Source organism: Mixophyes fleayi, chromosome 1, assembly GCF_038048845.1.
Source record: "Mixophyes fleayi isolate aMixFle1 chromosome 1, aMixFle1.hap1, whole genome shotgun sequence".
NCBI classification, from domain to species: Eukaryota; Metazoa; Chordata; class Amphibia; order Anura; family Limnodynastidae; genus Mixophyes; species Mixophyes fleayi.
Genome location: NC_134402.1, coordinates 288919282 through 288944231, shown reverse-complemented (window position 1 = coordinate 288944231; position 24950 = coordinate 288919282). Strand labels below are relative to the sequence as shown.

At 46.6% G+C, this 24950-nt stretch overlaps 1 protein-coding gene across 13 annotated transcripts in view; it reads left to right on the top strand.

The window, feature by feature from the left end:
* The window catches only part of LOC142155213 (protein prune homolog 2), a 132032-nt gene that overhangs the window by 26426 nt on the left and 80656 nt on the right, over positions 1-24950 (top strand). For all 13 annotated transcript variants that reach the window (XR_012691717.1, XM_075211016.1, XM_075211017.1 and 10 more), the window contains one exon: positions 23094-23155. Coding sequence is in view for 12 of the 13 variants with exons in the window: in XM_075211016.1 (XP_075067117.1) it covers positions 23094-23155 (62 nt within the window). In the remaining variant the exon portion in view is untranslated. The remainder of the gene's footprint in view (positions 1-23093; positions 23156-24950) is intronic.

Genomic DNA, 24950 nt, shown 5'->3' with positions numbered 1-24950 from the left:
TCCATCACTCCTCTAGTACCATGGACAGTAATAACCTTTGCAGTGTCTAATGTAAGCAATACAATAGCAGTCATTTAATAATACAAAAAACACCAAACATTGTAACATTGTATAGATTTGCCATTTTCAGATACCACTTATTAAAACATTTACAACTATGAGCCAAGTGCATTTGTTAAGCAAATTAGCATGTTCCATAAAAATGTTTGTGCATTACAATGCCTATATATGCCCATTTAAACACATTTTGAGAAATGTGTCCAATGAAAGACACAATGATGTTTACTGCAATATACATAATAATTGGACGGAAAAAATGTGATCTTAGGTCATATCAGTAACCCGTGGTTGCATTTATCTCCATGAGCTCACTTGCTAAACTTGTTCACAAAACAAAAGGAGCTGCTCAACTTGGCCTTAAATTATTTGACCAAATTAGGTAAAGACACGGTTATTCGACAATTGGGCCAGATGCCTGGATCTCCAGGTGGCAACTGTTAAAGTTTTGGAGCCCCTGCAATGCTTTTATACATTTCCTGTTTTCTTGGGACATAAAAGGTTGAAACAGTTCAAAGCCAATGAATCATTAGTCAGGTAAATCATATAAAATAAATACATGAAAGCTGAATAGCATCTGATATAATAGCCTTTGTATAAAAGCTCCAGGAACATTGTCTTGTCTGATAGACAATACAAAAATAATATTGCCACTATATGATAAAAGTAGTTTGTTTAATTTCAGAAATACATTGACCACATATTTATGAAAGAGAAACTTGGACTCCACTAAGTGTACTTAGGCCCCTCTGCTTGGATGGATCCTGATTGTATCCCAACTAATTCTGCCAATCTATGAGCATTAGGATAAGATTTATATAATTTCCGGGGCAGCAGGTAGACTTCAATCAATAAATGAGACACAGCTTATTCAGTAACTGATACTTCACCCATAATGAAGAGAAACACTGAACACCCAAGTGACCTGGAGTTTGCTAAATCTGTAAAGCCACTCTTTCCATAATTAAGGGGGTCAAACACAAAAAATTGTTATAGACACCAGTTCCCACTAATCCAGAAAGCCCAGGTGATTCATGAATCTGAATTCTAGGGAAATAAGTAATCCCAGTCAAAGATTTTTTAGTACCAAAATTTGAGATTATCCTAGGGAAACAGGGAATATAAGAGACTTAAACAAATATGAAGTACCTTATAGGAATTGATTTGATGTATAAATTATTATTATTATTATTTATTTATAAGGCACTACAGATTCCTTGGTGCCGGACAATAGTACAAATACAGATAAGACACAACTAATAGAGTAAGCAAAATCACAAATTCATATGTAGCACAGATGAGTGTGACTAAAACTGTGGGGACTCACACAAAATATAACAAAAGTCATGACAATAAATAGAAAGGATCCCAAACTTTTTCAGTTCAAGGCACCCTTATGGTCTCCATAATTTTTTCAAGGCACCCTTAAGCAAAAATAATTACCAAGTAGTCCCCCACCTTGCTTACCACTGGCCCTGGCCGAGGCACCCCTGTGAGATCGCCGAGGCACCCCAGGGAGCCTAGGCACACAGTCTAGAACCACTGTTCTAGAGAGCTGACACTTAAAAGTGTTGCAAAATGTATTCTAGCTGTTGTGGAAAACGTCACCGTTTTATGAACCTTTACTAAAACATAATAAAAATTAAACATGAGTTCCTTGCATACTTTACATACTACTAGACTGTACTAAGATATTGTGGCTGGAAAATTTATTTATATGTCCTCTTATACTTCCTCTCCAAACTTGGCAAAATCTACACATACACAGTACAAGCTTTATTTATGTCCCCAGGTTATGCATCAGAATGTCCAATAAAATGTCAACATAGCAAACATATTTCCTGAACTATTGCAATATCTACGTATATATAACATTAAACAGATTTTAGTAGAACTATTAAAAAACTTTATATATTTGTGTGAAAATCATCAGAAAGTATATTCCCTGTGGTCCCAGGAAAGAGAACAAAGTACCAACTGCTGTCATGTCAACCAGGTTGATGTCTTTGTATGAGAGTAAGAGAACAAGGAGCTGTGTCAGGCAGTGGGGTAAGACAGCACTGAGAGCGGGATCAGAGATATAGGCGGTGTGGAACTGGCTGGTATAAGTTCATTTTAAACTGAGGACTTATGTAACTCTTATAAATCTTTCATTTCATTTTCTCCTTACATTATCTTGCTTCTCAGAATAGCACAGTGTATTTATTTTATATTATTGCTGTTGGGAATTGAAATTCAAGTTTGTACCAGTGGTTTTAGGCTCAATCAAGGTTTAAGGATTAGGCCAAAGGGACAATGTTGTCAATAGGATATCCCAGTGGTTCCCAAACTTTTGCAGTACGTAGCACCCTTAGAGTTGCTATAATGTTTTCAAGGCAACCCTCCAAAATAATTACAGAGCAGTCCCGTTTTATAAGTAGTTGGGTCAAAAAAACGTAATAAGTATTTAGGTCAGGACAGAAATACTTATTTAGTTGTATGCAAAAATAATAGACATAAATCCAAGGGAAAAGAATATTTTTATATATTTTTTTCAATTATATTTCTGTCAAAGAATAATTTACAGTGTTCCCCCTTCATCCACACACTCTGTGCCCTCCTTCATATCCACACACTATGTGCCCTCCTTCATATCCACACACTCTGTGCCCCTTCATCCATACACTGTGCCCCTGCAACCACACACTCTGTGCCCTCCTTCATCCACACACTCTGTACCACTTTCATTCTCACACTCTGTGCCCCTGCATCCACACACTCTGCCGCTGCATCCACACACTCTGTGCCCCCTTCAACCACACACTCTGTGCCCTCCTTCATTCAAACACTCTATGCCCCCTTCATCCTCACACTCTGTGTCCCCTTCATCCTCACACTCTGTGCCCCTTCATCCACACACTCTGTGCCCCTTCATCCACACACTCTGTGCCCCTGCATCCACACACTCTGTGCCCCCTTCATCCACACACTCTGTGCCCCCTTCATCCACACACTCTGTGCCCCCTTCATCCACACACTCTGTGCCCCTGCATCCACACACTCTGTGCCCCTGCATCCACACACTCTGTGCCCCTTCATTCACACACTCTGTGCCCTTGCATCCACACACTCTGCCCCCTCTGCATCCACTCACTCTGCCACCTCTGCATCCACTCACTCTGCCCCCTCTGCATCCTCGCTCTGCCCCCTCTGCATCCTCACTCTGCCCCCTCCTTCATTCTTTTGCCCTTCCATTGCTGTTTCCTATCACCATTCCGCTCCATTTATTTACTTACCATACTTGACCTTCTTTCTTCTATTTCTTCTGTCTTCTTACCAATTCGGCGGCACCCCGGACTCAGCATCCTCTCTCCTGCCGCTTGTCACTGAATGTCTGGCGTGATGATGTCACGCTCAACATTCAGTGAGAAGCGAGGAAGGAGGATACTGGCTCCGGGGCGCCGCCGGATTGGTAAGTTTTTTTGTTTTTTCTCTTTCTGGCCACGGCACCCCTGGAGGCCGCGGCGCACACTTTGGGAACCACTGGTATAACCCCTCACATCCTACAAGCTCGAAATTACATAAACCTTCATAAACATCCGATGCACCACTCTAGAGATTCCGTCAGTGGTTCCCTATAACCTCCACAATTCAATTTAAATGCCACACTGTCATCTACAAAGCCCTCAGCACTTCATACAGCTGCACTCTCTCACTCCCTCTTAGATCTGCTACTGACCTGCACATCTTTTCCTCTCTGATAACCATCTCTCACTCCCGCCTACAAAACTTCTCCCACACTTCCCACCACTTTTGGAATTTCCTACTATGCCCAATCAGACTCTCCCTCAGACTTCAAATTTTTAAACACTTTCTGAAAACCCATCTCTTTATTTGTCTACTATACCCCCCTTATATTTCTCACACTATAGAACCCTCACAACTGTCCCAAACTCACTCTGAGTCATATTTATTCCTCTTTTCTCCTTTTTTTTCTCTAAATGTTAAGCCTTCTCTGGAGCAAGGCCCTATGTACACTTTCTTTTCACATGAGCATTTATTTTGCCTACCGTGCAAGTCCCTATTTTATGTGTACTCTGTGTTCCTTACTGTCTTTGCTGTAGAGCACTGTGACGCCTTATATATCAATGACAACAGTAATATATGAGTGAAGTTAACCCTTTAAGTCACCTGTAATGAATCTGAATTTGTTTTTTGATATGCTCAAAGAAAGCTTTGCTAAAATCGAAAATCCCAGCATCATCAGCATGGGTGCAATGGGGTTTGTAGTTCCCATAGAGAATTTAATCCCGTGCTGAACAATCTGGGGCTATGTCACATTATAACACGGGGAACCACATGCTTTGGGTTTCCCTGTTATAGTATGACCAGCCGAGCCTATCATAGCCCGCTGTAGATCTCCCACAAATGACTTTTTGGAGGTGGGACATGTTGTTATTTTACTTAATTTATTATTTATTTAAACCTTTTTACAAAACTAATACGTAATCATCTTCAATTTGATGTTGATAAATGATGTCTGCTGTGTGCTGTCGCCTCATGATATGCTTAAAGCATATCTTGGTGCTCGTATCTTTATGCAGACACATGTACAGAACAAAAAGTTGTTGTCAGCGCTTATCCTTAACACTGTATATCTGTGTGTATCTAGCAATATGAAAACATGAGGTATTAGTTCATATTTTGATCAAAACATTTAAGCCTGCATCCCAGCATCAAGGGCACCTCATTATATGCAGGTCCTGCACTGACCTATATGCATTGAACACCATTAAAATGCAGTTAAAATTAGATGCACTCATCTCCCAGGTATAGGGCTGACTTGTGAGCCACACCCAAATGAGCCTTAAATAGGCTTGATGGACAGCTGCTAAGACAACATAAGGCAATATTTAGAGACAAAACCAGAGAAGAAATAAGCCATCGCTTGGTTAATCCCATATTGTATATGGCACCAGCTGCATGGCAATAAGCCTGCTCTCAGTATATCCCGTTGTATATATGGTACCAGCTGTGTGGCAATATAAATGCCCATATATGTATACAAAACAAAAAGACAGTTGTTGTCAGAGCTTATCCTTAACACTGCACTTTCTTTCTGTTTTGTATACATATATGGGCATTTATATTGCCATGCAGCTGGTACCATCTACACAATGGGATATATGGAGCGCAGGCTTATTTCTTCTCTGGTTTAGACACATATACATGTTTATTTTGAATTACATGTATGGTAAGATATATACAACTCAAAATAAACAGGTAAATGCACTTCTTTCTGGCATGAATATTACGTCTGTGCTTTTAACACATAGGCATCCAACTCTAAATGAGCCTTATCATGTCCTATCTCCTCCCTGAGATTATTTGCTGATTGTCTGGCACTCCTTGTTTTTTTATACCCTTGTGAGAGCGGTACTCCCGAAGAACGTCTCAAAGGATCCCCTGTAATGGGGAAAGGTTCTCACCTGATCCCGAGGGTCGCTATGGGCGGAACCCGTCAAGTGCAGGAGGCTTCTGCTGCAGTCACGGTCCCTCCTGCGTGCGAGAGGAACAGAGGCACGAAAACAATGGGGGAAGTGGAAGGGGGTGTCCGGAATGCCGCCCAGGACTAGAGGGTTACTCAGCCCCGCTTGGCGACTCTCCGTTTTATTCTGGCCAAGCCACGCGGCTCCAAGAGTTCGGGGTAGAGAACGTTCTCGCCCGAACTCCCTACTCCCCTCTGGGGAGGGTCACAAGTGTGGGGACAAGACTCACTCCGCCGGCGGTGCGCCGCGAGGTATCACAGTCCCCACCCAGAACCGTCAGTCTCCTGCCGGCGTGCGGGCGGACTCCGTTTTACCCCACGAGGCACCGTCTGCCCTGGAACCGCCAGGCAACCTTGCCGGAACTCAGGCCAGACACCCCAATGGAACCGTGGACGGCCGTGACCAACCCCGGAAATCACCAGGGCAGGGCTGTACTGCCCCAGTGGAACCGCGGAACGCCCGAACCGCCCTCGGAACTCAGAAGGGCTGTGCTACACTACTTCCAAGGCACCGAGGGAGACCTGGATCTCTTCCAGCCCGCGAAGAAGTCGTGCCACACCGCCGCCCAAGGATCTGCCCCACCAGGGCCTACACGGAAGGGGGAAGGGAAAGGGGATAGACAATACTTACCGGCTCGGGAGACCCTCCTCGGTCCTTCTCCCTGGGGTGGGACGTAGCTTGCCTACTTGCCCTTTCTAGGCCGTACGCACGGCTCGGGAACGAGTTGAGTCCACCCGGCGATCAGTCCCAACACACCACTTTCCGACCCCTGCAGGGAGACACAACACGCCCCAACCGCCCACTACACCGTACAATACCCCCAATACAATACTCAATTGACAGTACAATACTCACAATACAATACTCAATTGCACAGTACAGTACCCAGGACACTATTAACACGGAAAAGTGTGATATCAAAGCAGAGTGTGTGTGTTCCTGTCCTACTCTGCCCCAAGGGTGATACGGTTAGGAAAAGGGAGAGAGGGAACAAAGACAGACTTCCAAGGCAGGGCCTAAAGCCCAGGGGTGACCTGAGGGCGTCGCGCCCTAGGGAATCTACTCAGGGCCTGGTGCCCTATTGGGTCTAACGGGAGCTACCAAATGGAAAGGCAGACTTAATGGACGCCGGCAGAAGGCCCTGGGCCCGGGTAAAGAGTGTCCGATAGGATGCGGGCGTGGGCCCGGGAGGGGTGGTCCCCACTGGGGTCTTACCTGGTCTAGGTCCTCCGCTCGCGACGTCAGCGTAACTCCTCTTCGGTCCTGCTGCCGCTGCTACTGTGGGTGCTGCTGCTGCCACCGTGGGTGCTGCTGCTGCTGCTGCTACTGTGGGTGCTGCTGCTGCTGCTGCTACCGTGGGTGCTGCTGCTGAGGGTGCTGCTGCTGCTACCGTGGGTGCGGCTGCTGCCACCGTGGGTGCTGCTGCTGCTGCTGCTACTGTGGGTGCTGCTGCTACTGTGGGTGCTGCTGCTGCTGCTACCGTGGGTGCTGCTGCTGAGGGTGCTGCTGCTGCTGCTGTGTCCGGACGTCCTTCCTCCAGCTTCACTTCCCGCCGAACAGGACGCTTCCCACGTGGCCGCCGACGATATCCCCGGGCCAGGCGCTTCCCTATGACCTCATCACGGCCGGGAGCCGTGATTGGTCCGTGGGCGGGCGCCGTGATTGGCCCGCGGCCCGTGTGTGGAGCCGGCGTCTCCACACATCCCCCTACGTTTCCCATTGCAGTCCCTGCAATGACGGCTTGGGACCAATCGAAATGCGGATCGGCGAAACGTGGGGCCGGAACGCCTCGATTGCTCCTCTGTGACTGCCGAGGCGCCATGAGTCTTAGCGGAGAGGAAGGGACAGGGCGATCCGGGTCCGTTTGCGTCTGGGGGCCAAGGGTGGGGGTTTGTAGGGTTGTCGCCTCCCATCCTACGTTTCCGGGTGCTTCTGCGAGGTCGTCCGATCTTTTATCTCGGGGGGAGCCCGGCAAAGCTGGTCGGGGTACCTCCACCCACCCTTTCTCGGTTTCACCCCCTGGGCATGGTGCGGGTCCCAGGATTTCCGGAACCGGGTCCTCTGCTGGGACCTGGTGGAACAGGCAGGGCCTCAGCTTGTCTCGGTGTAGTATTTTCGTGAGTCCGGGTACCCTGGTGGACTCAACCTCGTAGGCGGGGCTTTCTGGACTCAACCGCCGCCGGACCACATAGGGGGCGGTTTCCCACCTCTCTTGTAGCTTGTCTGCCGGTTTAGACACGTGGACGATAACGCGCTGCCCTTCTGTGAAGTCCGGGGGTGCCTTTCGCTGGGCGCCATCATGGATCTTGGCTTCGATGTGGTGTTTGGCAAGGCTGCATGCGATCTTCAGCCGCCGCCGTTGCTCCATGACCCAGGCAGGACATGTCCATTGCTCCTCCTCTGCCGGTCCCAGAGCCAGCTCTTGCATGTCCTTCCCTGCTCGGCCAAACATTAAGAAATAGGGTGTGTACCCGGTGGTGCTATGTACTCGGTTGTTGTAAGCCCACGTAAGATCCGGCACCGCGGCTGGCCAGTGGGTCCGCTGTTCCTTTTCGAGGGTTCGCAGCATCTGGATTAGGGTCCGATTGAAGCGCTCACACCCGCCATTCCCTTGAGGGTGGTAGGGGGTAGTCCTAGACCGGCGTATCCCATACATGTCGCAGAGTCCTTGCATGATGCGCCCCTGGAAACAGGCTCCCTGGTCGGAGTGGATTCGCTCCGGGCAGCCGTACTTCCTGATGAAGTCTTCCACGACGGCCGTGACGGCGGATTCAGCCGTCTGGTCCCGAGTAGGGGTCACGACGGTGAACTTGGTAAAATGATCGGTCATGACCAATGCATACTGGTGTCCGCGGGTAGACTCTCCGATAGCCACGTAGTCGATCATGAGGAGCTCCAGGGGCCGTCCCGACGAGATGGTGTGGACGGGCACCCGTTGTTGGGTGGGTTTGGTCACGCCACATCTTCGGCATTCACGGCACACTTGTTCCACTAACGTTGGCAGCCCTGGCCAATAGAACCGCTGTCTTAGCCATTGGGTTGTTTTCATGGCCCCCAGGTGGGCGCCTTGAACATGGGCCTCCTCGGCCAGGCGCCGCGTGGTTTCGGCTGGCACCACAATCTGCCACACCGGCCGTAGTTCGTGTTCCAAATAGGCGCGGCGTCGCAGCACGCCCTCGTGCACCGCCAGCTGGTTCCAATGCTCCACAAGTTTCTGTTCGCTCACCGGCAGGCGCTTCCTCTCCCCCTTCGAGGGCCAGTGTCCCTGCTGGCACCACTGGAAGACCTGGCGTATACCGGGGTCCCGTTGTTGTTCTGCGGCCCAGTCTGGCATCTGGTTGGCAAGGAGGGTGGCGCATATTCTGGCGTCTAGCGGTGTCTTGGAGACCATTTTGTGAAACCGCGTGAAGTTTGGGATTTCCACTTCTTCCTCTTCTTCGTCTTTGGAGTGAGTTGTCATGACCACTGGGAATCTGGAGAGTGCGTCGGCGTTGCCGTTATTCCGGCCGGGGCGATAGCGGAAGCGATGAGAGAACTTGGCCAAGCGGGCTCGCCACCGTTGTTCTAAGGCTCCTAATTTGGCCGAGTCCAGGTGCACCAGTGCACTGTTATCGGTGACTACCTCCACCTCCGCGGCCGTTAAGTACTCTGCAAATTTTTCGGTCATGGCCCACACGACTGCCAAGAACTCCAGTTTGAAGGAGCTGTAATTGGCGGGGTTTCGCTCGGAGTCGTGCAAGGTCCGGCTGGCATAGGCGATCACGCGCTCCTTACCATCCTGTATCTGGGCCAGTACTGCTCCTAGCCCTTGGTGGCTGCCATCCGTGTACAGGATGAACGGCTGGCTGAAGTCGGCGTATGCCAACACGGGGGCGCGGGTAAGTTCCTCTTTTAGCTGGGTGAAAGCAGCCTCGTGGGGGGCATTCCACGCCTCCACTCGGGACTTGGCTCCCGCTGGGCTTCCTCGGAGCAAGTCAAACAATGGTCCGGCGATCTTGGAGAATCCCTTGATGAACCTGCGGTAATACCCAACGAGGCCCAGAAACGCTCGAAGCTCCGTGATGGTCGTGGGGGCTGGCCAATTGGTCACCGCGGATACCTTGTCCTGGGTGGGATGCACTCCGTCCCGCGACACCACATGGCCCAGGTACTCCAACTGATCCTTCAGCAGATGGCATTTCCTCGGCTTGAGTTTCAGCCCAAACCGTTCCAGTCGTTGGAACACCAGGTCTAGGCGGGCTAAGTGTTCCTCCAGGGTGGATGCGAATACGATGATGTCGTCCAGGTAGATTAACAGGGCTTCAAAATTCAGATCTCCGAGGCAGCGCTCCATGAGTCGCTGGAAGGTGGCTGGCGCGTTGGTTAACCCAAACGGCATTCGTTGGAATTCGAATAGCCCCATGGGTGTAATAAACGCCGTCTTTGCCCTGTCCTTCTCGGCCACGGGTACCTGCCAATAGCCGCTTGCCAGATCTAACGTAGAAAAGTATTTGGCCCGGCCCAGCGCCGCGAGGGATTCCTCTATGCGTGGTAATGGGTATGCATCGCGCACGGTGCAGTGATTAAGCTTCCGATAGTCCACACAGAACCGGACAGTGCCATCTTTCTTCCGCACCAGGACGATCGGTGCCGCCCAGGGACTACGGCTTTCAGTCACCACCCCGTTGTCCAACATCTGACGCAGCATGGTCTTGACCTCCTGGTACAGCTTCGGGGGTATTTGACGGTAACGTTCTCTCTCCGGCACGGCCCCGTCCGTATGGATCTCGTGCTCCATTTGATCCGTTAGCCCGAAATCGTCCTCGTGTCGGGAGAACACTCGCTGTCTTCTCCACAGCATCGCTTCCAGTTGTTGGATTTCGTTCGGCGGTAGGTCACCTTCTGAAACATCCATGCTTTCACGGATTACCCGTCCGTTCCAGGTGGAGGTGGGTTGTTCCGGGGGTGCTACTTGGACCACCATGGTCCAAGGTCTTTGGGGGTCGGGGAACAACGACACATCTTGAGTGGTTTCCACCTCTTCTCCGGTGGTTGGGTGGAGCAAGGCCAGCAGGGTGTTGGGCGGTATTTTCTGTGGTTGGTCGCCCATATTACAGAAACGAACGGGGGCTCGTCCTTCCCGTATCCTGACCAGTGCACGGCCAACCATTGGCATCCTCTGGTTGCTCTCCTCCGTCCCGCCCGAGGATACCGGTTCGAGGAGCACCTCCCGGCCTTCGAGCCTCCGCTTGGTCCCCACCCTCATCCACAACAGGAGCTCCTGCCGAGGGGGAACGACCACCTCCTGCCGATAGTTCGTGCGGATGGATCCCAGGGGAGCAGGACGGCCTTGGGGAAATGTTGGGACTCGCAGGCGGTTCACCTGCTGTAGCGCCTGTTGTACCGGTCGTTGGACCCCCAGTTTCTTCCAGTAAGCCGGACCCCTCTCGGACCACAGCATATGGTCTAATCCTCGGAGGATGTTCATCCCCAGAATCACGGGGCCATGTCGTAGTTCCGGGCTGTCTATGACCACAATGCCCTGCTTCCCCAACGGGCGCCCGTAGAGCTCCACCTCCATCCACACGACTCCCACCACAGGGATGGGTAGATTATTGGCGGCCGTGAGATGAATCCAGTCCCCCGTCTGGGCCTGTTGTAGATGTTGATAGTTCTTTTGGAAACAGGCCGCTGTCATCGTGGTGACCTGGGACCCGGTGTCTAATAGGCAACGCTGGTTGTGACCCTGGAAGCGAGCCACAACTACGGGACACTCTCCTACTAATTCAGCCGAATTAACAATCAGTCGTTCTGAGTCGGCTTCCCTTGCGGTGGGTCCCACTACCGCAAGGGTTTCTAGTTTAAAGTCGGCCTGGGTGCGGCGTTGGGGCAATTACGGGCCAGATGTCCCACCTGCCCACATTGCCAACACCGGGGCCCGTCCGCTGGGCGTCGCCGTGGGGCGTCCCTTGGTTCATTCCGGGGATACTCTCTATCCCCGCGGCCGGACGGTATTCCCTCGATCCGCTTCTGCATCCGTCCCATGTCCTCCTTCATCTGTAGAATTACGTCCGTCAGGTCTCGGATGCAGCTTTCCCATGGTGCGGAGGACGCTGGGATGGGGGCGCGGACCTGCTGCACGGCCATGGTGCTCGGGCCGCTGCCTGTATTGTCGTCCCGGGCGATGACCGTGGTTTGTGCTTGATGGAAGGTCATGCTCGGCAACAATTCCAATCGGTCCTGCATATAGGTTCGCAGGTGCTCACTACGTAAGCCGTTGATAAATTGATCCCGTAGTACGGTATCTGTTTCTCCCAATACCTTAGTGTCCTTTTTCTTTAAATTCGCCAGCAGGCCTTGGAGGGCTATAGCGAATTTGGGGATGGTCTCCTCCTCTCGAATCGGGTAAAAAAACGTTTGCGCAGGGTCGCGGTGGTAGACTTGTCCCCATACACATCGCTTAAGACCCTCAACACATCCGCCAAAGTCTTTCGCTGTTCAGGCTCACATAGAAGTGCGGCCTGGCGGGCATCTCCCTCCAAGGCGAGCACGGCCACTTCCGCTTGCATATCTGGGGGCACACCATATAGCCGGATGACCATTCGTAACTGCATCTCCCAGTCGGCTAACGTTATGTTCGTACCATCGAACTTCGGTACGTGAGAAAGAGCCGCCCCTATCGCTACAACTCGGGAGCGCTCCGCCGGCTCCCCTACCGGTTCCACGTCGCGTGGGACGTTCCCGGCGGCACTAGGCAGATCCTCCTCGCTCGCCGGCCTTCCAGACGGCCGGCCCTCTGGAGCGTTGTTGTTGCCCGTGGGCTCCATAGTTACCTGTCGGGATCCTGCCGACTACGCCAAATGTGAGAGCGGTACTCCCGAAGAACGTCTCAAAGGATCCCCTGTAATGGGGAACGGTTCTCACCTGATCCCGAGGGTCGCTATGGGCGGAACCCGTCAAGTGCAGGAGGCTTCTGCTGCAGTCACGGTCCCTCCTGCGTGCGAGAGGAACAGAGGCACGAAAACAATGGGGGAAGTGGAAGGGGGTGTCCGGAATGCCGCCCAGGACTAGAGGGTTACTCAGCCCCGCTTGGCGACTCTCCGTTTTATTCTGGCCAAGCCACGCGGCTCCAAGAGTTCGGGGTAGAGAACGTTCTCGCCCGAACTCCCTACTCCCCTCTGGGGAGGGCCACAAGTGTGGGGACAAGACTCACTCCGCCGGCGGTGCGCCGCGAGGTATCACAGTCCCCACCCAGAACCGTCAGTCTCCTGCCGGCGTGCGGGCGGACTCCGTTTTACCCCACGAGGCACCGTCTGCCCTGGAACCGCCAGGCAACCTTGCCGGAACTCAGGCCAGACACCCCAATGGAACCGTGGACGGCCGTGACCAACCCCGGAAATCACCAGGGCAGGGCTGTACTGCCCCAGTGGAACCGCGGAACGCCCGAACCGCCCTCGGAACTCAGAAGGGCTGTGCTACACTACTTCCAAGGCACCGAGGGAGACCTGGATCTCTTCCAGCCCGCGAAGAAGTCGTGCCACACCGCCGCCCAAGGATCTGCCCCACCAGGGCCTACACGGAAGGGGGAAGGGAAAGGGGATAGACAATACTTACCGGCTCGGGAGACCCTCCTCGGTCCTTCTCCCTGGGGTGGGACGTAGCTTGCCTACTTGCCCTTTCTAGGCCGTACGCACGGCTCGGGAACGAGTTGAGTCCACCCGGCGATCAGTCCCAACACACCACTTTCCGACCCCTGCAGGGAGACACAACACGCCCCAACCGCCCACTACACCGTACAATACCCCCAATACAATACTCAATTGACAGTACAATACTCACAATACAATACTCAATTGCACAGTACAGTACCCAGGACACTATTAACACGGAAAAGTGTGATATCAAAGCAGAGTGTGTGTGTTCCTGTCCTACTCTGCCCCAAGGGTGATACGGTTAGGAAAAGGGAGAGAGGGAACAAAGACAGACTTCCAAGGCAGGGCCTAAAGCCCAGGGGTGACCTGAGGGCGTCGCGCCCTAGGGAATCTACTCAGGGCCTGGTGCCCTATTGGGTCTAACGGGAGCTACCAAATGGAAAGGCAGACTTAATGGACGCCGGCAGAAGGCCCTGGGCCCGGGTAAAGAGTGTCCGATAGGATGCGGGCGTGGGCCCGGGAGGGGTGGTCCCCACTGGGGTCTTACCTGGTCTAGGTCCTCCGCTCGCGACGTCAGCGTAACTTCGGTCCTGCTGACGCTGCTACTGTGGGTGCTGCTGCTGCCACCGTGGGTGCTGCTGCTGCTGCTGCTACTGTGGGTGCTGCTGCTGCTGCTGCTACCGTGGGTGCTGCTGCTGAGGGTGCTGCTGCTGCTACCGTGGGTGCGGCTGCTGCCACCGTGGGTGCTGCTGCTGCTGCTGCTACTGTGGGTGCTGCTGCTACTGTGGGTGCTGCTGCTGCTGCTGCTACCGTGGGTGCTGCTGCTGAGGGTGCTGCTGCTGCTGCTGTGTCCGGACGTCCTTCCTCCAGCTTCACTTCCCGCCGAACAGGACGCTTCCCACGTGGCCGCCGACGATATCCCCGGGCCAGGCGCTTCCCTATGACCTCATCACGGCCGGGAGCCGTGATTGGTCCGTGGGCGGGCGCCGTGATTGGCCCGCGGCCCGTGTGTGGAGCCGGCGTCTCCACACCCTGGATTGCCTTTTCATAAAATAAATGAAAATAAATAAATAAAAATCTTTTCCTCACTTGCTACATTTGCCAAATAGTAATACAGATTGAAACCATGCAAGTTGTCTTCTAAATGCCCTGCAGTGTTCTATTGTATTACATTTGTCTTTTCAGATTTTTTTTATAAGCATTTGCTAATGCTGGCATCTACCAGAGAATATAAAACAAAAAGTATACTTGTTTTTAGTTTCTTGGCACTGTAAAATGTTGAACATAACTATGGAAATTACTGCTCAGGCAGTTTCTTGTGTAAGATTGTTGACTTGTGAGCTAAGGTCGTTTGTCAGGGGAGGGCTGGCAGACTTTAGCCCGGGGGGCAAGCACATTACACTGGCCCATAAGTATCGGCCCATCCTTAAAGTGTGGTTTTTGGTACAATATGTATTTATCAATATAAAGAAGGCTATTTTAGTGTTGCTTAAGCCAGCAATACTTTATAATTATAACTGATATATCTTAAATAATGAAAACAAATAATGCAGCAAAAAACATACCTCACTTTATATTGCATTTTATTTTAAATGTTCCTTCTCCCTGCAGCACTTTATTTCTTTAATTATTTTTACACATACCTAGCTGATTATAATGGGGTATAAATCATATAGCAATAGATTATATAATAATGTTCGATGACAGTACTGAACATTGGGGCTGATTTATGAAAATGCAAAAAGCCCTTTTGCTTTAAAAAATTGGGGGTATATTTACTAAATTGCGGGTTTGAAAAATTGGTGATATTGCGTGTAGCAACCAATCAGATTCTAGCTGTAATTTTGTACAATGAACTAAATAAATGATAACTAGAATCTGATTGGTTGCTATATGCAACATCTCCACTTTTTCAAACCCGCAGTTTAGTAAATACACCCAAAGATGTTTTTGCCAGCAAAAGGGCTTGTTTTTTTGCTTCGCACTATATACTAATAAGGTTATTGTTTGTTTTAGGGTTAACCTAAAACAAATAATAGGATGGGTGCTACTGGGAGGAGTAGCAGAGCACTAGGTGTCAATCTGACACCCTGGCCTAGAGCTGGGGGGCCAGGGTGTACTCTAGACAGGGGGACATGGTTATCATGTTAGACAAATACACAGGCAATACTGTGTGCACTACTGTTAGGTGCATGCAGTTCTTGAGGCTTGAGAAAGTCCACAGTACGGTGGACGAAACGCGTTGCCATTTGTTACCATACCAGCACATGCTGCAAGCTATCTGTGCTTATTTATACCTTGATTAGCCGAGAAGTGACCCAGTCCTATCTATTGATGCGAGTACGCTGACTAAGGACACATCAGGAACACTCTGGCGTCTATTCTGTTTCATACGGATTAACAGCCATCTGTTACCATACCAGCACATGCTGTAAGCTATCTGTGCTTTATCTACATTTTTGATTAGCCGAGGAGTGACCCAGTCCTATCCATTGATGCGAGTACGTTGACCAAGGACACATTAGGAACACTCCGGCGTCTATTCTGTTTTCCACGGACTAACATCAGGTGCGCACCTGTTTCTACTGATCTTTCTACAGCGGAGCTAGCAAGCTGGCATGCTGCGACTAATACTATTAAGGAGTTGCAATTGGGATCCCTCTAACATTTAAGGCAAGTTTGGCATTTTATGAGGATTGTGGAGGTACTAAGTTCCCAGACTTAACATCTGATTGAAGATTTACCTGGACATATTCCATTCTATCCACAATACCGGGGGACTTCATGTAAATCAGTAAGATTGTGTTTCACACATCCTTAACATCTATGTAGTCTCCTATTTGCTGTTATTTATTTTCTTCCATACCATTGGATTTCTGTCGATAATCCACCTTGTGCAAATATACTTATTGGTTTTATAGGCCTATTTAGGAACATCTATCAATATTTGTATCCCCCCTTTTTAATATTACTTTTTATTTTTACTTTCTATTGCAACGCTATTATAGGCAAACCATCGATGGTATATTTATTGAAGAATATTTTTATTGTTTGGAATGTATTTTTTATGATGGAATTTTTATACTTAAATTAGAGATAACAGAGATGTGTATTTATCCTCTATTGTGTATGTGATTAAATCATTGGTATATAATCTCCAGAGTCTCCTTTGGTTGTATTACTTGGAGATTATTGTATTGACTGACATCTCACCTATGATGTTTGTCTTGGTCTGAGATTTTCCCAGCGCTGTCTCCATTTTTTGTTTCCAATTTATATATATTATAGGGGTGTCAGCACCACCACTTGATAGCTGCAGGGTTCATCTCTTTCCATATGTGACAATTATTCAGCGCCAAGGTTTCTGTATTTTGGTGCATGCAGTTCTGCCTTCACGAGTAGTACAGTGTGAAGCAAGACATACCTCCCAACTGTCTTTCTAGTCAGACCAAATCCTGACTAAGTGAGACAGTCACCCAAATTATGCACTTCTCCAACAGATTCAGAAAAGTTGGTAGACTGTCTTACTCTCTCCTACCTGTTCTTGTCACTTTCACCACCTGTGGCTGTTGGTGTCTTTAGATCAGTTGCTGCTTGTCTGGATCCTGGAATGTTGGGAGCCCTCTTTGGAAAGAAATGGGTACATGAAAGTTAGAAAACTCCAACCTATTAAATCAAAATAGCACCTACGTTTTATAATTAGGCCTCCCTCCAACCCCAACATTAAAATAATTGTATTCACATTTGATAAATAGATCTATTTCCCTCCAACAAGCCCCGACATTAAATTAATAGCATATACATTTAATAAATAAACTCCCTACCTCCAAACAGCCCCAGCAATAATTTAATTAGCATTTACATTTAACAAATATAACCATTTCCCACAACACTCACAGGCATTAAATAATTCATAATCACATTTAATTAATAGACCTCATTCCAAAACAGCCCACAATTAATAAATAAATCCCAAGCCACCCCAGAATTAAATTATAGATCCAATTACCCCATCATAAATTCATAGGTTAATTAGATTAAATTGCCCCACCATCACCCCACAAATAAAATAGCACCCAATAATTAGCCCCCACCTGCACTCCACAATTCAATTAAAAGCCTACCTCCCACATTATATGAAGACCCCCCGTTCCTCACACACACTACATTCATTTTCTGGGCCCCTCACACACACTACATTCATTTGCTGGTCCCCTCACATGCACTACATTCCTTTACTGGCCCCCTCACACGCACTATATTCATTTTCTGGCCCCCTCACACACACTATATTCATATGCTGACCACAAACACACACTACATTCATATGCTGACACACACTACATTCATACACATACTACTACCGCACTCCCCTCATTTACCTGGTTCCATCCGCGCGCCGTGCAGATTATTCCTCTCTTCTTCACACATGGGACGGCACCAGTCACGTGGTGCGCATCCCATGTGACTATAATAGAATGGCGCACAGATTGGGAGGGGGGGGGGCGGATCTAAGAATCCGTGGCCAACGGGAGAAAGTGGCCGGGGGTCAGGCCAGCCACCTAGTCTGACTGTAGGGACCGGCCCAAAATAATATTTTTTTGTTCTGCACCCCGGCCCAGCCCGCACCTGTCGTTTGTTATCACTAAAGGACTGATTCATTAAGAAAGGCAAAGCAAAAAATAAAGGAGTAAATTTGGTCCTGGACAAACCATGTTACAATGCAGGTTATGTAAATTAGTTTATTACTTTGCACATAAGAAAAATACTGGCTGATTTTTCATGTAGCATATAAATAATTGATAGCTTTACTTTTACACTGAAAATTAAAGTTGATCTAAGCATGTCTAGCCCAACTATAAATATCTCCCCCTCCAATGCAACATGGTTTTGCCAAGGTGCAAATTTTCTCAGTTTTCTTTTGCTTTGCTTGCCTTAATGAATCAGGCCCTTCAAGTCTGTATGTTCAGTTGTGGACCTGGTTGTTTTTAATTTTTGAATTAAAACCCTTCAAAAGTCAGCTTTTGACAGTGCATTTCATGACTATTTCAGCTTTTAAAGATTGTTGTTTGAATGTACTAACGATCAAAAAGCTATTGTTTCTAACGTGTGCAGGAGGTTGCCTTATCTAATTTTAATTTTAAAGCGACATCTCACAGTTATATTTTGGGACAGTTTTAAAATCACCAAAATGAACCAAACGAGTGGTCAAGAGACTTTAATAACTATGTAATAATAGACAAAGCTATAAGGAATCTTGAGACAAAACTCCAGGGGCAATAGTTTCTTGTAGCAATAAGCTAACTACCTCTGGTTCAATGGACTACTAGTAAAATGTGGCTTAGATTTTCATTTTATGATCATTAAGTATTTTTTTTGGTTTGAAGAGGCAAAGTATAGTGGTTTGAAAATACATTTTCAATTACAAAATAAATATTTTTTATTATTATAATTAATAATTTTGTATTAATTGATTAATTATTAATAATTATTGTATTTTTTGTTTTTATGGTTGGATGTTTAAAAAAAGATTACACACTACTTCTTTCCCCTGTCTGCTATAATGAACATTGTAACTGCTAAAATGGTTTGGGTTCTTTGAAATCCAATTGACTGTTCACTGTTAATGACAAAGGGAATAAGTGTTGAATAACATTAAAAGCAGCTAGGGTAGATTGTTGTAAATTACTCATCACAGGAATCTCAGGAGGAAGTTTGCTGCTAATCCAGTATACTTCCCTTACATTCTGAATAATTTGGTATATTGTATGTGTGTCCCTTGCACATTTCAGCTAGCTGATCATTTACTCTATGTTTGTTTGTATCACACAGAAACTAAACACACCGGGCAGTGAATGTTTTACTTAATAGCATGAGATGTAATTTAATAATAGTAGGCACTGACCTCAGTAAACACGTGTGTTTACACAATATTGTTCACAATCCAATGTTATCAACATAATAATCTACAGAGCAGGATTTCTCAGCATATTAATATTTACACAAAAGAAAAAGATACGGTTACACAGTGGCATATCTACCATGGGTGCAGGGTGCGTAGTACACACAGGCCCATGAGTCCAGGGGTTCTATGCAGGCCCCTTGATTCAAGGGCATACTTGCCAACTTATGGTAGGCGGCGTCCGGGAACTGCCTGGGGGGAAGGTGGGCATGTGGGCGATGGGGGTCAGAAAATTGTGTCATTTTGGCCATGCCCCCGTGATGTAATGACACAAATGCATCATTTTACAGCGGGGGCGGGACCAAATGCTGCGTTTCTCAGGGAACCGCAGCATTTTGGATTTAATTCTGTCCACTTCAGATGCGGGAGGAAGTGAGCAGATGCGGGAGGCTGTCATACTCTCCCGGGAGTTCGGGAGACACATCCAGAATCCGGACTTTCCAGGAGAGTTGGCATGTATGTTCAAGGGCCTACACTGCATCCATGACAAAGGCCCATCCTTGTTTTCCCTGTTCTGTCTCTGGTGCTTCTTTTACCTCACGCAGAGTCCCTGCTGCCGATCATGTGATGCAACAGCTCCCATTCACTGAAAGAAAGGGCTTCCATTACTACTATGACATCATTGGGTGCGCTGCACGCTTCCAGTCTATCAATGATAGGGAGCTGCTGCATCGCTCAGGTAGATTGCGTGTGTATGGGTCAGAATTTATGTGTATGGACAGGAAAATACATGTAAGGTTGAGAAATGTAGGAGATGTCATTCAAACAAGTGTAGAGGTACCACATATATAAATAGACATGAATCTTATGAAATAAGATTTTAACAATCAACCAAATTATTATTGCAAAAATCAAAGTGTGCAAACTAAAATAAAATGCATGGCAATAAGACTACACACTAAAATATTGACTCTCTCTAATATACATTTCTGTAAATGTTCAGTGAAACATAAATGGATAAACTTTTCAGTTCATAATTCTAAGGAAAATTGGTTCACTAGTGATAGTGACTGCAGTATTAATATGACATATATACATACCTGGGACAGAATGCATGTGTGTAAAGGGGCAAAAATGTGTTTATGGGGTAGTATGCATATGTGAGCCAAATGGTCTTTGACAGTGAAGTGCAGAAACAAATTTTCTGTGAGGCACTTCTGCCTCACAGCACTGGAGTCATGGGTTCGATTCCCGACCATGGCCTTATCTGTGTGGAGTTTGTATGTTCTCCCCATGTTTGCGTGGGTTTCCTCTGGGTGCTCCGGTTTCCTTCCACACTCCAAAAACATACTGCTAGGTTAATTGGCTGCTATTAAATTGCCCTTAGTATCTGTGTGTGTGTGTGTGTAAGTTAGGGGATTTAGATTGTAAGCTCCAATGGGGCAGGGACTGATGTGAATGAGTTCTCTGTACAGTGCTGCGGATTTAGTGGTGCTATATAAAAATATAGGTGATGATGATTCACTAAATGAAGAACAGTGATTTCTATGGTAAATGTGCTGTCAGTACACACTGATATTTGTTTCAAGTCCAGGACCAAAATGGTAGAAAAAATATTGTGTTGAAGGTGGTGAAGCGCACTTATGACAATGGCTGCTATCTGCTTCTAAGAAGAACCACACAAATGTTCTTATGCAAATATGTATATAGAAGAATATGGAAAGAACTACGCCTGAATTCACATAGACTTTGCCAAAAATGGGACAAACGTTGTTTTTATTGAAACATCACTTAACCTCAGGATAATTCAGTTGTAGTTGTTAAGTGTGAAAAGCAGAAATAGAAAATCTCCCTATGAAAAGGAATTGGCTTGGCAGATTTCTTTAAGAAAACCCAAAACAACATCACAGAGGAAAAAGAGCATTACCAAACACTTTTATAAAACACCTGTCCTGCCTCTTGTTCTAGTAAGTGCACGAACAAAAGGGGATTTTTAAGGTGAACGAAGAAATTTACCGTTGGTTGTCTAGTAAGTGGAATTCCGTAAGAGATACACAGTGCCAGCACAATTCAAGTTATTCACAAAAAGAATTGCTAGTTTAATTATTTGTAATACAAACAGATGTTTCTCTTTGTTTGAAGCAATATCACACTATGTTTTGTTTTAATTTTTTATTTTTTATCTCACATATCACAACTGCAGTGGAAAATGGATCTATACTTCAGCAAAATATAAGTAATTGTTTATGATATTTGTCACACTATTTATATGTTCTACACATTGTAGTCTATGTGACTACAGGCAGTAGCGCTGGAAACTCTTTCCGTATTTTCCTGGACCAAAATACTACAGGCAGCATTTAATTTCTATTCAGAGCTGGAAACAAGTGTTAGTATGTACTGACTACACTATGTAGGACTACATCTGGTCAAGTTGTATTCTTAATCCCGCTAGCACAGCAACACTGACACCCACACTATGCTCTCACTCAGGGTCAACACTGACATTTTTAGCACCCAAAACCATCTGGAATTTCACATATGCCCCTTTAGGGCTTCACTGTGCATGTGCCACCTCACGTACCAAAGCAACTATTCTGAGCCCTACTCTGTTCAGAGTAGGAAATTAGAGGCTAAAGGGGAAGGCGTCCGCGTAAAAAAAATTCTGACACAGACCGGCTGACGGGGCGTTCCTGAAAACTGTGCATTCTTCTGCTGTGCTTTCTAGGCTTACTGTGTTCCGAAGGCTATGTTCCCACTCATACTGCACTATCACCAACACTACTTTCCCTCCAACACTACACTGACACCCACACTATGTTCCCACTTAACTACACTGACACCCACTCTATGCTTCCACTCACACTAGACTGATACCCACACTGCTTCAACTCACACTACTCTGACACTCACATTATGTTACCATCCACTCTATACTGACACCCACACTAAGCTCTCATTTACACTACACTCTCACCCACTCTATATTCCCACAGACACTACACTGACACCCACAGTATATTCTAACCCATACTACACTGCCACTCACAATATGTTCCCGCCCACATTACAGTGCCTGCCACTTCTGATTGGCAATCAGCCAAAAATATTAATGTGCGTCAAACTCTAAATAAGCTCCTGTACGTTCAAATTAATAAACAAAATGGCAAAATGTAATTGAAATTGTATATTTGTATTGAGTCTCTGAGAATTAGCAGTACACAATTGAGACTTTTCTATTGACTTGAGTGATCTTTATTAGGAGCAATTACTGAATATGAATAAGGTATGGTAACGCTTAAACCAAACGGCGCATTTACATCCAGTTTTTTGGATGTCCAGATTTTGAAAGAGTTTTTGAATCTAATTGTTTTACATGATCTTAATATTTGGGATAAAAAAAATTCTTAAGGCAACTACTGTATAGACTCATTGCATTTCCTGATAATCTCAGGTTCCTGTTCCAATATAGCAATCAGATTATTATCATCTAGATTTCATAGTAACCTTCCCAGTTTGAGTAAGTTCCACCTTATGGGGCACATTTCTGAATCTTCTGTCATCGCACCGATGGCAGTTCATTTTTCGTAATCATTTATAAAAAAAATTATCCTGGGACAGGGCATACAATAGGAGGCTGTCCCAGCGATGACTTTACTTACCTTAAAACTCCAGTCACTAGTGCAAAGTGGTCACGCATGCGCAAAGCCACTTTTCAGTAGTGACTGGAGGGGAGAGCACATAAGCTCCAATATATTCTGCAGTAAGCTTTTCTAAAATTAATGATAAAGCATGTCCATACACCATATTATTGTGTTATTTCAAATTGAATTCAGTAATGGAGTGATAGTAACTAATGTTAGACTGTACTGTTATGTATTTTGCAACATTAAATGCTTCAAAATTCCACCATTGTTTCATTTTTATTTTCTTCAAGATCAAAACACATCAACTTATGGAATGTTCTTCTTTCAGATCAATTTTATTGGATGATGTGGGAATGGACATCCCATATGACGCAGCAGAAATCAGACCAGGTAGGAGAAGCACATAACATCTGCTTTAATACAGTATATGTATTTTAGTCACTGTTAAATTATTCAATTTGCTAGCTATGTCTCTTGGAAGTTACATTCACTTTGTTAGGTATTGCTGTTGAAAGTCCTTTATTTTAGATTTGGCAAGTAAATTATTATTATTATTATTATTATTAATTTTTATTTATAGGGCGCCACTAGGTGTCCGCGGCGCTGTACAGGGACAAACAAAATTACAATACGAGGTGAGACAGCACAGTACAGTAAACAATAATCACAGTAACTCAGTGAGCTCAAGGCACAGCTAGAGGGATGGGGAGAGGGGGATGTCTGCCAACAACGGCCCCAAGGAGGGGGGGCACGTATGAGAGGGAGACCCCCAGGGGGAAGAGGAGGGAGCGAGAGGGGACGGGAGAAGAGGGTCCTCAAGGAGGAAGGCAGGGAAGCTGGCGAGCAGAGTTAAAAGTGCAGAAGACAGGAGGAGAGAAGACCCTGCTCAAAGGAGCGTACAATCTAAGGGGTGGGGTAGACTGACAGAGAGACACAGGAGAGGGAGGGAAGGAGGAATGGAAAATCAACGCTAGTTTCATTTCCTATTAGAAAACCAGCAGTTCTTTAGTTCACAGGTTTTAATTAGGTTGCCGATAAAATTGCTGATTTCATCTCTCAACCAGCCATTAATTTGACTGAACGTTTCTGTAAATGAATGCAGTAGTAAGCTAAGTTCCAGACATTTCTAGATTATTTTACATTGTGCAATTATGTGTGCTATTTATGCTCTTTTAGTTGAAATGAAATTCCATTGCATTAAATGTCTTTTCTGCTAATGGACATTTAGCATTGTTAACAAATGTATTTACTGTATTTGTGGGTTTTTTTTAATCACAGTACATGAAAACACATAATTGAAATACTTTGTGCATGCTTAAGCGCTAACTTGTCCACTCTCCTGGAATGTCTGGGAGACTCCGGAATTCCGGGTAGATCTCCCGGGCACCCGGGAGAATAGGCAAGTCTCCCGCATCCTGCCCGTCAGGTGTCAAAATGACGCAATTCATGCAGAATTATGTCATTTTGCCCCACCCAACGTGACGATGATGGGCCAAAATGACGTGAATTGTCCCGCTCTCCCACCACACCCCTTCCCCAGGATCTCCCAGGTGCCAGCTACATAAAGTTGACAAGTATGTTTAAGTGTGCATGTTGAGACATATGTTTTCAGGACTGCGTATAATTTTATATGTAAAATATCAAACTACTTAGTTAAATGATGATATTCTTCAGACATAGATATATATACTTTTAGCCTATTGTAGCCATGATACCGTCTGGCACCTGCTGACTGTCTCTTACACAGAATTAAATGTACCACACTTGTGGGCACACTTAGGGCTGCGTGTGTCATGATGAGAGTGGTGGTTGCCAAACATATTTTGCTAGTGAAGGGAATCATGACATGTCCACATAAATTAGTCTGTTAAAGAATTGCTTGATTTAGAAGCAAAAAGGAAAAGTAGATAATAAATAATGCCTACGTACCAGTTGCATGACAATATAAATGCACTATATGAATCCATTTATCCTTACCATTACAAGCCTGAAAATATCTGTACAAAAGAAATCTGAGCTTATGGCTCATACTTTGGTCAAAACTTTTAAGAATGCAACCTGACGTCAAGGGTTTGCGGGATACGTTTTATAATTGTGTTTTCGAGCTGCATATACTCACATCTGTGCTTCAGGCATCACTAACATGCTATTAAATTCATGTGCAATTATTATTATTATTATTATT